The sequence below is a fragment of the Actinia tenebrosa genome, unplaced genomic scaffold (assembly GCF_029948245.1).
Source record: "Actinia tenebrosa isolate PJP-AT-01 unplaced genomic scaffold, QUT_ActTen_1.0 PGA_scaffold11__36_contigs__length_13525064, whole genome shotgun sequence".
Taxonomy (NCBI): domain Eukaryota; kingdom Metazoa; phylum Cnidaria; class Anthozoa; order Actiniaria; family Actiniidae; genus Actinia; species Actinia tenebrosa.
In genome coordinates this window covers 2,114,118-2,127,398 of record NW_028292571.1, presented here as the reverse complement: position 1 = coordinate 2,127,398, position 13,281 = coordinate 2,114,118, and the positions used below count along the sequence as shown (strand labels likewise).

At 37.2% G+C, this 13,281-nt stretch overlaps 2 protein-coding genes across 3 annotated transcripts; one reads left to right on the top strand and one right to left on the bottom strand.

Annotated features, from left to right (window-relative positions):
- Window positions 1-1,829: 1,829 nt before the first annotated feature.
- Window positions 1,830-4,978, bottom strand: LOC116295453 (mitochondrial substrate carrier family protein ucpB-like). The gene is given in 4 exon segments (XM_031703264.2): window positions 1,830-2,852; window positions 3,334-3,392; window positions 3,394-3,500; window positions 4,336-4,978. Coding segments are annotated over 4 exon segments (933 nt in total). The 5' UTR covers window positions 4,415-4,978; the 3' UTR covers window positions 1,830-2,164.
- A 31-nt stretch (window positions 4,979-5,009) lies between these two features.
- Window positions 5,010-13,015, top strand: LOC116295451 (uncharacterized). 2 transcript variants are annotated; one of them, XM_031703257.2, is made up of 6 exons: window positions 5,010-5,831; window positions 8,625-8,651; window positions 9,061-9,209; window positions 9,783-10,002; window positions 10,492-10,608; window positions 10,772-13,015. In XM_031703257.2, exons 1-6 carry the CDS (start codon window positions 5,084-5,086, stop codon window positions 11,173-11,175), a joined length of 1,665 nt encoding a protein of 554 aa, XP_031559117.2. In that variant the 5' UTR covers window positions 5,010-5,083; the 3' UTR covers window positions 11,176-13,015. The 2 variants fall into 2 exon arrangements, with proteins under 2 accessions (XP_031559117.2, XP_031559118.2); XM_031703258.2 differs by lacking the exon at window positions 8,625-8,651.
- Window positions 13,016-13,281: the final 266 nt, after the last annotated feature.

Below are 13,281 nucleotides of genomic sequence, written 5' to 3'. Positions count from 1 at the left end.
AAAACTTGCTGCAGTTGTTGCTTTTACTTTTATCAGCCTCCTGGCGACGTTTCATCGCGATTTGAGGCCGTTTAATGGTTTTTTTTCAAAATCCGCTTTTCTCTAAAAAAACCCACTAAACGGCCTCAAATCGCGCTGAAACGTTGCCAGAAGACTGAACAAAGTAAAAGCAACGACTGCAACATGTTTTGAAGCAAATTGTTGAGTGAAACATTTTATTTTCGTAACTTTATCATGGCTCCCATACATTCCCTTATAAACCATACACAGGAACCTTCTTGGTTCCGTTCTTATTTACTGACGAGGTCTCAGCTGTGCAGTGTTAACGGAAGTCTGTCTGAGCCTTGTACTGTGAGCTGCGGTGTACCACAAAGCAGTAATTTAGGCCCACTTTTATTTCTCCTGTATATTAATGACTTACCAAATTGTTTGGCGCAAGCCATAACAAGAATGTTTGCTGATGATACCAGCATCAGCGTTCATGGTAAAAATGTAGGAGACTTGGAACCAAGCATCAACACTGAACTCACTAATATACATCAGTGGTTGTTAGCAAATAAGCTAAGCTTGAATGTAGCGAAAACGGAATTTATGATTATTGGGTCCCGCCAAAAGTTCACAGCGCAATGCGATTCCACTATTAATATTGCGATTAATGGAGCTAGCGTTAAACAAGTTGATCACACCAAATCTTTGGGTGTCACTATCGATAAAAACCTTAATTGGTCAGAACATGTTAACAACATTTCGAAGAAAATCTCTTCAAGTATAGGGGCTCTAAAACGTGTTCGCCCATTTATTTCGACCGATAGTGCCATCCAAATCTACGAAGCCTTAATTCTACCCAAACTGGACTATTGTAGTGCAGTTTGGGATGGATTAAGTGATAAACTATGTGTTCAACTACAAAAGCGTCAAAATCGAGCGGCTAGAGTTATCACAAGATCTAACTATGACATAAGATCTAGCCATCTCCTTGACCAATTAAACTGGGATACACTTGCAGTTCGTCGTAAAAAACAAAAAGCCCTACTAATGTTTAAGACGATGCAGGGACGTACACCAGTTTACTTACAAAACCTTTTCTCCGACTACCATACTAAATACAACCTTCGAAATCATGATCATAAACTGTCAATACCTAAGCCACACACTGAATATCTAAAACGATCATTCAGCTATAGTGGGGCAAAATTGTGGAATGACCTACCGTTAAATATAAAAGAGGTCAAGTCAGTACGAAAATTTAAAACGGAAATTGATAGTTTGTACAGTAAGAAAAGTTGTAACTAAGGGCTCCACGGCAAACATGTAAAACAGTAACTAGCTTTTTAATCGTAAATCTTTACTTTTAAATATTTTTAGGCAATCGACTGATGTTTTTACCGTGGCAAAATAAAGAAGCTTCCTTCCTTCCTTCCTTCCTTGTTTGGGCTTGTTTGGTTTGGACCACTGTTTTGACATCGCCCCTAAAAAGCTCCTGTTCTGGTTACGTGACTCGTCTTTTTTTTTTTTTTTTTTAAGATTTAAAAATCTGGGTGAGGGGATGAAGGGGGAAGCCCCCCTCCCCTTCCCCGTTTTTTGATTTCTAAACGGTAAATAAATTTTGTTTTGTAAAAAAAATGTAATGCCGTTTTTTATATTTATCAAATCAGGCCGTTTATTTTGGTTCGGCTTTTCGGGGGCAAAAACAAAATGGCGAATTTTTGAGAATTTTTAACTCAAATTTCCCCCCCCCCCTCCCCTCCCCCGCAAGAAAAATCCTGGCTAACTGGAATTACATGATATGACTATTGGTATACCTTTTTTTTCTCGAAAATTTAGCTTTTAATACATTAGTCATTTTAGTATGTACATGGTCTTATATTTACATTGCATTGCACCATTTTCAGCTGAAACAGCCATTCAATACTCTGTCGCTCACCTAAACTCTTCTACCCACCCCTTCTGGAGAGATATCTTTTGATAGCTTATAAATGAGGATGGCGTTATAAGATTAGTGTCTTTTAAATTGAACTAATAAAATGCACAGCAAATCCCGTTATTTTTCTGAAGGAGTGAGATTTCCCTGCCCTGCATGACGCGGTTTGCGCAAGAATCGAATTACTCTTAAATATAATCGGAACAAACAAAAGTTAAAAATTATAAATGAATGAAATCCGCGCTATACGGGGCGCATTCCTACAAATTTTCTCAGCTGTTCAAAAACAAAAAACGTCACTACAGTGTGCGGTCCTATCCTCATCCAATTCGGTATGAACCCTTTATAAAGTCCAAAGACACCTTCGTGTTTCATGATCTTCAAGATACAGTCAAGTGAATTCTTATAAACAGTTGGTCGCCCCAAGTTATCTTTTGCTTGGTTCATGACACGTGTTTTCACCACATCGACAGGAGAGGTCGTGCACGCAGTAACAAAACCAGCCGTGAACGACGACACCACATGAAGTGGTGGACCTTCTTTCATAATGTGATTATTAATCAAGGTATGTTTGGTATGATCGTATGAAGGAATCTGCGTTGCTGTTAATATAGCAGCACGCTGAACAGTAGGACCAACGCCCGTCCATAATCCCCGTACACCCTCTTGTCTTAAAATCGTTGCAAACGCATGGAACGTATTTCGATATCTTGATTCTTTACCAGGGCCTACAGCTTGAAATCTTACTTTTACTAAATCAGTTGGGGTAGCGATTGCGCTTCCGATGGTACCAGATATAGCACCAGAGGTGATTTTCTTCCACAGTGGAGTATGGGCAGGATCAGTGGCACCAAGGGCAACCTTCAGAGGCTCGTAAGCACCAAGACGTATCGTACTGTAGGATGACTCGCGCAATAAAGAAGGGAAAAGCCTAGAAAAAAAATTAGCTTCATATGATTAACAGCATGAGACAATCACAACAGAGCCCTAAGCTCTATACTAGATAAAAGCCCATCGAATTAGAATTTTGAAATTAGAATCGCAGGAGGGACTGGGGAAGAAACACTATAGAACCCGAAAAGAAACCCTGAAGCACGGGAGAGAACCAACAACCAAGCAACTATATACTCACATATGACACCGAGCCCGAATAGAACCCGGGTCGCATAGGTGTGAGAGGGGGGCATCATTAGCAGCGCACACTACCGGTGCTCCCCTAAAAATAAATCAGCTCTACTAAACCATCATATAATAGATATATAGAGGTAAAATATAAAGTGTGTATAACCTGATCAGTGCGCTATACAATTTATATAAGGGCATCGAACATATAGGCTCTAGATCAATGAGCTTTCTTGAAAAGGTTTCAAATACTTCATACTAGTAGTATCACTTATAGCTGACGTACTCACCCCTTATATAATCCACGCACGCCCTCTTCCTTAAGAATCCGTATTCCCCCATTCAGAATTAAAACCATTGTAGTAACGATTTTTGAAAATGTTTTTACTCCCATGTCGAGCTCCAAGCTCGTTGTCCAACTGCATGCGGATTTTGATGACATCAATTGGATTTGTTGCTAGGTGGGTGGAATATAGGTTTATTTGTCATTACACATTTTTTTAAAGTACTCCCACTTACATAATACGTGCTCTTTGCTTGAATTGTTTTTTGTTATGAGGGGTCGGGTAGGGAGCTTTTTGGGTTGAGTATTGAATGACTTGCATCCCCTCTCCTACCCCCTAATTTTACAATTAACGAATCACTCAGACGAGCGAGTCGCAGAGTTAAATTCAATGTTTTGGTACTTTTCGCTACTAGTAGGCTATAATTTATAGAAATATATAGTAGTAGCTCATCCAATCAGAACTCAGCATTGATGATACACAGTGGCGGATCCAGAACTTTAAGAGGGGGGGGTTCATTTTTGCAAATCTCGGCACAACAATAACGTTCTCTTGCATCATCATTTTTCCAATGAGGCACATCACTGGCCTAGGGGCGCTCCTGATAAGGATAACCTATCCACCAGTCCCATTTCATATTAAATCTCATGAGTAAGTACCATACTTTTATTTATTTATTCAAAAAATAAAATAAAATCCAAGGTACAAGCCGGTAGGGGGGGGGGGGGGTTCATTTGCACCCAATGAACCCCCCCTAAATCCGCCACAGATACATGACCACTACTAAGTTGGATTACTAGTAACTAAAAAGAAATGGAGTTTCCAAGGCCCAACATTCGTTGATTACCTGTCATACAGTCATAAACTGCCGCCCAATAAATTGAAAACTAAACATAACGAATAAATGTTTCCAAACACAGGTTTCTAATTCTTACACACGGGTTATAACCCCCTGGGGTTAAACAAACCGCCATTATGGTGGTGATAATTTTGAAGAATTTCACTTACTTGTGGCTCCACACATGTTCGATAGCCCACTAAGCGCAAATCTTGTTAGATTTTCCGACTTCTTCCTATTTATAGACATTTTTCTTAGTGAAATTAGCGCGTAGTTCGTGAAATTATAAGCTGAATGTGTAGCTACTCTGTTTACTGGCGTTATATCGCTTTCAGATATGCATAAATAATGAATGCGCGCGTGATTTTGTTAGTAACGCAATAACCTATTTTTGAGTCACGCGGCAAGAAAAATTATGGAAAATCATCAATATAATCATACATGAGTGTAAAACTTTTTTCAAACTTTGTAGTTTTATATTACATTAACTTCTTATCGGGCTTGGGTTGCCTTTGGCCACGCAACAGCTAAATATTTTAATAAATTTTCAAAAATATAAGGAGTCTAAGAACAGAAAGCAAGTCAAATCTATATGGGTCGCTACGGAGGTTATTTTCTAACACGAAAGGAGATTAAAAATAAAACAAAAGAATAAAGTTTCTTCAAACTTTCATTTCGCGTGACGAAAATATCTAAAATTTACATTTTGCGACCATCATGACCGTCATGTGTCAATCACCCTCCTCCCACCCAATGGGAATATTTGAAGAAGAATTTGATCCGAATCAAAGAGAAGAAATTAGTAGATTGTCCAATCAGAAGCGAGAAAGGAAACTTCTAAGGGGGTAGCCCAGCCCTTGGGTTGTGTTCTTTGCCGAGCGCTTCATCTGCGTTAGGAGGGAGGGGAGAAAGAAAAAAATGGCAACTACAGTAGCACACAAGGAGAGTGAGGCAGAACTTTTCAGCCTCCTCAAGTCAGCAAACCTTCTCGACTACTACAGCAACTTTATCGAACAAGGCGGCGATGACATCCACCAGTTTTGCGATGCGACCGAAGAAGAGTTCAAAGAGATGGTTTGTTTGGTTGGCATGTCGGCCAAGCCGCTCCATGTGCGACGACTGCAGAAATGTTTAGTTGAGTGGAAAGCTAAGAAAGCTCGGCGTGGGGATCAAACTCCGGAGAAATCTAGCTCCTGGATAGATGGGTGGACACCAAACCAGTCACCCAATGTACCTAGGACGCCAACTGCTATCGTTACGACTCCTAGCAATGTTTCTTCTCGCAAACGAAAAGCATCGAGCGGTTCAGCTGGAAAAGAATCGACCGAGAAGCGAGTTGTCGAGCTCAAACTCCCGCCAATGGACGTCATCATTGACTGGGAAAAGCTGGACCCTGAGCGGCAGCAACTCATAAGGGAACACTCCAAGATCTATGGTCGGGATGAGAAGAAAAGAAAGAGTGATAACTTGAATTGCCACGAGCAAATGATCAACGAAGCAGCCGCTCAACTTTGTCTTCGAGATCCGACGCTTCTTGTTCGTAGAGACGAGCTGTTTACAATGGCAAGACGCGTCGTCCGAGAAAGTGGATTTACCTATGTCCATGGACATTCCAGATCTAAATTCATCAGTCCTGGCTCAGAAGAACATATGCTCGATACATATGGTGAGTACCAAGTCTCATTTATTTGGGATTTTAGCTTGGTTGTTTTATCCAAGGTTTTGCTGTGTGTTGCTTCATCTTTCCAAACTCAGCAATCTCAAAGATCGACCAATTTCCAATGCTCCACACAGTTTGATCGCTGTAATTTTTTTCATACAAAGAAATAACCCTTATTTTACTATGAATTTGACAATTTTCGTAGCTCAGAATGCCTAGAATGTAGTACGTTTGAGTGAGTGTCAGATTTCAGCCTGGTATTTCATGTCTGTAGTACTAAATTCATCACGTGTATAATTCAATGTGGTTGAAGTGTCACTTTCACAACGTTAGTTTCAAATTTATAAGGAAAGATATTGAATGATATCTATTTTTGACCCCAAGTTTTAAATATCTGTTGATTTATTCGAGAAGTTTATTTTGTAATTCAATTATGTTAATTGTGTTTGGATTTTGATGTACAGTTGTTTGTTTACATGTATATACAAAACGCAGGGGTAGATCTAAGGGGTGGTTTGAGGGTTTGACCGAACTCCCTAAACCACAAATTACAGTCAAACAAGCTCACACGTTGACCCCTAGATTCGATTAATGAAATCATTAGTCAATTATTCCTTTTACACGTACGAACCAGAATAATGCAATATTGCAATATTCAAATGAAAATTCAGTTCATTATTCGACTCGTGATTAAGAAGGTAAATCATCTAAATTACAGATACCTTTGAGCAGAAGTCGCTCTCTTATTTCATAAGCATACACACTAGGTTTTGTAATTTCCATGCCTCAATTACTTGGAGGATAAATTTTGTAGGGAACGCTCCCGCCTTGAGCAAAATGGAGACACAGTTCCATGTCGTCGATAATGTTGAAGTATTTTCTGGACTCCCCGACTAGAAATTTTCAGTTGTCACGAAATTGCTTTATTGGACAATCTGCTATTGCTGAGATTAACAATTTCCTGTCGAATAATATCAGGTTAAGGCTTTCCCGGCACATAAACACAGCCAAGACTATTTCTGGCCGCCATGTTTTCTTGGTCTTCCGGCTGTGTTAGCACTGATAAACCAATCAAAATGTTGTATATTGAATTTAAAGTTGATTGGAATTTTCATATCTTCATTTTCGACGTTGTAAATTTCAACTGAATAATGAAATCAAAATTCGAAAATTCAAATCATTAATCGACTCTAGGGGTCAACGGGTGAGCTTGTTTGACTGTAACCCCCTAAATGGAAAATACAAACCCCCTTTTTAGGCCATCTATATACCTACATTAAAATGGTTAGTGATTATTTGCATTTTCTTTCATTTTCCAATTTTCTGTTTTTAAAGTAAATTCACATGTAAAATGATTAATAATGGTAATTGAACTGAGTGGAGTGCAATTTGGTCTGAAATCAAACGCGCGATTACAAAATCACACGACCGCATAGCTGGAGTGTGATTTGTAATTGCAAGTTTGATTTCAGACCAAAATTGCACGACACAAAGTTCAATTACCACTTAATCATATCCTTTTTGTAATCATACATAAGAAATAGGCACAATAAAGAGTGCAGAATAATCAGTTTAATGTAGTAGAAGAACTAAATGCGAACAAAAAAAGACATCTAAAAAAACTTTTTTTTTTGTTTTGTTTTGTTTTATTGTTAACAAAAAATTTCTTTAGAATTCGATTAAGAGCTCCTAAGGATGCGATTGGGAATTAATCGCACTCCTTTGAACCAATCAGATTGCAGGATTTGGTAGTGATTACAAAAAGGATGTGATTAAGATATAACATGCACTCTGATTGGCTAGAGAGTCTGTTTAAATATCACGATATGAACACTTAAATTTGCATGCTTTGAAGCTTCTGCAGAGAGTGTGGTCCATTAAATTTAGTAAGTTGCAGGGCTTGAAATAATGGCCAATCAGTTCAATGCCATTCATGATTACAGGCCAAATTAGTTTTAGCTCAGTCATATCTCTTTTTCAGTTAAACGTTACTGGTCAAAATGACCGGCAAGGCAAATATTTGACTGGACAAGTCAGAGTTCTGGTCAGACATTGTCCGATGTCCAGCCATTATTTTAAGCCCTGAGTTGTCAAAAATGGAAGATGAAACAAATTTTTCCAAATTTGGACATATATTTTTAACACTTATCTTGAAAATTAACGCTAAGATCTGACGTTTCAGAGTCATCTTGACTCCATTATCAAAGTTTAATAACCAAAGTTTCGTCTGTTCATATGTTGATTAATCCAATGTAGCCTTAACCTCATGTCTGGTCATTGAGCAGCTATCATACTTTTTGGTTACATTTAGCTAGCACAACTATAACGAGGGGATGATTTTTAAGGATCATACATGAAAACTGTTGGATTATGTTGGCAAATTTAAAAAATATGTATTCAATGTTATTCTGCAATCTGCCTGGTGAGCAACAACACTAATCTTGAAGGAGTCTCTGTGGTTGAGTGAGGCATGGGTGGGCTTATTACTAATGAGATAAAAAATAAAGATAGATCTTGTTTTATATTTTGTTTAACTCGCATGTCCATTATTTTGGAGTTCTCATGTGACATCAGTTTCTAGGTCTGTTCTTTTCTAAAGATTTCATGAGTTGGTGGGCGATGACCTTTTAAACATGCATTCTGTTTTCCACTTGCTTGTCTTGTTCATATCAATTCAGTTGCAATATGCAACAATATCATTAGTAGTGTCATTCAAACTTTAGCAATTTTTATTACAACATTGAATTCATTGTATTATCTAGTTTATATTTTAATGTTTTCTTTCTGCTTTCATTTTAGTCCAGGACCTCACTGAAAAGCACTTTGGTGAGAGAGCCTTCCTGGCTATAAATACTATTTTTGTTAGCAATGCTTTGTAAGGAAAACCCCTAACTTATATTGCATAGAACCTTGTGATTTCATTATTTGAGAGCTTTTAAATAGAAGCTTGACAAAGTTATTTAAAACTTTTTAGAAAAGCTTTTTGAATCTCACAAGAAATAATCTATACTACCCAATTCACTCGACTGTTAGCACTGAACCTTAGCACCACCAAAATAAAGATTGACCGCATTTGGAATTTCGGCTAACTCATGTGACCAATTGGAGAGCTCACATAAGTAAATTAACCAAAAATTCAAACCACAATCGATTTATCAATGGGCAGTTCTAACAGTCAAGTGATTTCGGCAGTAAATTTGACTCTCATCGTTACTGAGTCTAGAAATTTCTTTAGGTAAACGACCTCATCAATCTCAAGTGAATAAACACAAAAGGATAGAAAGGCTAACAGAAATTGATAACCTCCTGCAGAAGAACAAGGAATTACAAGAAGACATTTTGAGAAAGATTGAGGAATCAAGAACCTTGTTAAATGGAACAGAGGTAAAAGATTAGTATTTTATGCAGTTTCAAATGTCAGGATATTGCTCTAATTTATTCTGAATGAATATAAAATTTCTCCAGTGTTTGTTAATTCAACACTGCCCTGCAACCCTTACTCCTCTCCCACACCAAAAGATAATCCCACTTATAATAATTTGTTTTTATCTTGTTGATGTCAAAAACTTTTATGAATAAGCTTCTTGGGAATCAGGATGGATGTACTGATGAGTATATTTATTGTCTAACCCTTCATAGATAGGTTTTACAATGCATTTGATACGTAGGCCGAACTTCAGTAGGCAAAACTTATATGTACGTAGGCAAACCTCAGTAGGTGAAACAATGCATAGGTGAAACTATCGTAATTCATTCAAATGACCATATCTCAGCTGACATTTGACCAATTCTCGTCAAGATTGGTATGCAAACAACTTATTTGATTGTCTATAGAAATTAGAGATCAAAAATAATTAACGTCAAAATTCATTTTTTCCTGACATCACACTTGAGTGCTCTATCTGAAATGACTAAATTTATTGGTAATGAATTTTGTCCTTATTGATTGAATTCTAGGTCAATAGTTATCAAGCCGAACTGAGCAAACTTCAAAATGATCAAGTTTCACTACAAATAGAACAGAAAGATTTGCGCAAGAAGCAGCGTCGGTCAGATCGGTATTACAGCAACAAGGAACCCAAAGATAGTGATTCTGGAGAGGGTGAAAATGCAGATGGGGATAGACAAGAGGAGGTTCAGGAGGGTGCTGGTGTTCATGGAAGTGGAGTCGAGGAAGGTATAGATCTGTTTTGAAATTCCCCAGCCCTATCATGGCTTGAACTATCATACTACTTAAATCACTAAACTCTAAACACCACCAAAATAGTGATATCTCACATTATGCTGGTAGTCAACTATTAACGCTGCTAAAGTAATGGTCTATTGATTTTTGAATTTTCTTTAACTCACATGATATTTCAAAAATGTTCAATGTTGAAGCTTTCAAAATGGGGAGTAATTGAAATTCAAAAAGTGATCAATAATTCTTAGCAATGTTTAGTGAGTTTAGTAGCAATAGCCAGTCAACAGACGACCTGAAGCCAAAATTGGCACTAGTCTGGCTAAATAACTCCTAGGCCAGTCTTGATCACCATGCCATCACATTGACTGATCATACAAATTTGAAGTGGCTGGTCATCGGTCATTTTTTTTCCCCTTTCTATCAAGCATTTTTGTTATGGGTAAATTGGTAACCTAATTTTACAATTTTCTTTGAATTTCTCAGCTTTTGTTGAAAGAAGTGAAGTACAAAATGCTTCTCATGCTCATACTCAAGCCATGGCAGTTCAACAGCAGCAGCAACCAGCTGCAGTTGTCACAGAAATCTTACAGCCAGCTTCAGGTATGTTCTTAAATCTACTTATATTTTACAACCATCACACATGCTGTAGCAGTCCGACCACCATTAGAGCAGTTTCTGTATGACTGTGAAAACCTCACAATACAAACATGGTTGTGACACGGCTCATCATTAGCTAAACATTTTCTTGCAAAAATCTCTACAGATAATACAGCATCAACAACATCAGTAACAGAGGATGAATCTTCTGTGAGAGCTTTGTACAGTGCTTTTATGCCAAACCAGATGACAAATGAAGAACATCATCAAGCAGCCGCAGCAGCTCATGCCGCAAACATGGCATCCTTTCAGGCAGCTGCCAGGGGTCAAGTACAAGGCTACGCCATTGGTACCACTGCTATAACAGACCCAACGATCAATGCTCTATTAAGCTTATCTGCAAAGGATAAGACCATGGTGCAAGGAGTTCACAACATGGATGGGGTAGGTATGACAGTTCCTGTGACAGCTACCCCAGGTACACATTCTACTGTCTTTTCATCGCCGAACATAACTGTTGTCATGCCGACTGGACATACTCTTCCATCCAACATGCAAGGATGGAGATAGATGACTTTAAGTAACATCCAAATGTATTACATTTTTGATTTAGCTCGCTGACAATGGAGCAATTTAGCTTAGGTATGATAGTTTCACATTACATTAGAAATTACATTTCAAAAAAACAATGTCGTGCTCAAACTAAATTGGTCTGCTCTTGGTAAGCATGCATGCTTTCACTTTTTTTTTTGCGTGAAATGTTACGTATTATTCAAATTTCTTCGCTTGCTTATTACATGTACATACAGTGATGTGAAATAGACAGAAAAACTCATTTTTATTCCTCAACTCTTGGTACAGAGTTTTAAAATTGATTTAGGTGTTGAAGCAAACTGATTTTTTTGAACAAGATTCAAAAGTTAAAATTGATGGAAAATGTGTAGTATAGACGTGGTATACTCTGATTGGCATTTGAGAGACAGGAAGAACTATGTTGGACTAGTGATATCACCATTGCTGTGCCAGGGTTTCCCTAGGTTTCTACTTCGAAATTATCACAGTAGTCATAATCTAAACCATTATAAAGATGGCTGATCGAGATAGATAGGGTTCTACTGTAAACCAAGAAGTCTCCTGCCAACATAAGAGAATCTGCTCTATACTATTCTTTGCCATGTAATATTTTATCAATATTTCTCATAAAACTCAGCTGTATGTATTCACAATCAAAACATTGTACATAGAAAACTATAACTTGATCTTCCAGCAATATTCAAGAATTATTAAGGAAGAAAAAATTGGCGAATGGATGAATATGATTTGGTCTAGTCTCAAAAAGTTAGAGGCTGCTAAGTATCAGTTAACATCATCTAGAATTTAAGACGCAAGTGATATTACAGATTGTTGAAAGTTAAACCATATTGATATTACATTAATAATGATATTGACATATTTCGTAATTTAAACCATACTGTTGCCATGGAAGCAAAGCACATCCAACATCCTTTATCCATTTCCATGTCATGTCATTGCAGTCTGGCATATTGGCCATATTTGATGAAAGCTTTTTTCATTATATAGCTTTTAAGTGTGCTGTTAATCGGAAAAACGTCTGAGTTCTGGGTCCAATCAAATGAAGAGTAGTCATGTCATGATATGATTTGTTGTCCAAAAGTTCTAATTATTTGTGGAGCTTAAATCAAGAACATTTTCCACTATATTTTAATAGTTTCTATGAGTAGTTGGACTCGAAAATATGTCATAATGTAAAAGCTCTAAACCTGCAATGTGAACATTGCATTTCAGACTCTTAGGAATGACTACAAACTGCCAGTTTCTTATAAATTCTGTGACTGCTTAGTTGACTTTGAACATCATTCACTTGGTTTGTGCTTTGCTACTAGAGGCAATTCTTATGAACATTGAGAGAAAAAACTTTGGATGTCTATAATAGTCTAGTACTTGTCAAAAAACCCAGCCATATTTGATTTTGTGAAAGCTTGTTTAGCACGTATTAGACCTGATTGCATACCATATATTCGTGAACTTTGTAAGAAATTGCACAAGTTAGTAAGTTCAGTAGACTGTAGACCTACAAAACTTTGCACTAATTTGTAAAGTTTATTTGTTAGTTAACATTTTTACAGACATACGGTATGCACTCTATTGGTCTCAAAACAACGTTTTGTGAAATTATTTCCCAGGCCAAGGGTGACTTGGGGGAGACTGACTTTGCTTCATTTTACAGAAACACCAATTGGTCTCCTCAAGTGATTTGGTCTAAATTGGTTTTATGAACTTCACATTATTACATTGTTATCCAAAAATAGTGGCTCCAACATTTCTTTTTAACATTATGTAAAGACTTATGAAAGAAAAAATAATAAAGTATAGATATAAGAATCATGAATAGTAGTTTACTTCTTTTAATAGATTGGTGTTTAGGGGATGTTGGTTCTGACCTTGGTTCTCATAGGGGGGTTTAAATTAGCAATCGGGTATCGATATTTAAATGTACTCAAATATTACTTTGGTATCTTTTAGGGTGCTGAACAAGAAAATCCTCCTAACCACCCTATTTAATATAGATAAGAAGACAAGCCCACTTAGCTATTCATCATGAAAAAAATACACAATTTTGATAATCATTTATGTTTACTTAGGGAACTTTCCATC

What these genes read in the sequence shown, in the direction of transcription:
- LOC116295451 (XM_031703257.2), top strand. Translation starts at nt 5,084, where the DNA reads ATGGCAACTACAGTAGCACACAAGGAGAGTGAGGCAGAACTTTTCAGC. An exon ending in CCTTGTTAAATGGAACAGAG is followed by an intron (nt 9,210 to 9,782) that starts GTAAAAGATTAG and finishes ATTGAATTCTAG; the next exon opens with GTCAATAGTTATCAAGCCGA. An exon ending in TGGAAGTGGAGTCGAGGAAG is followed by an intron (nt 10,003 to 10,491) that starts GTATAGATCTGT and finishes TGAATTTCTCAG; the next exon opens with CTTTTGTTGAAAGAAGTGAA.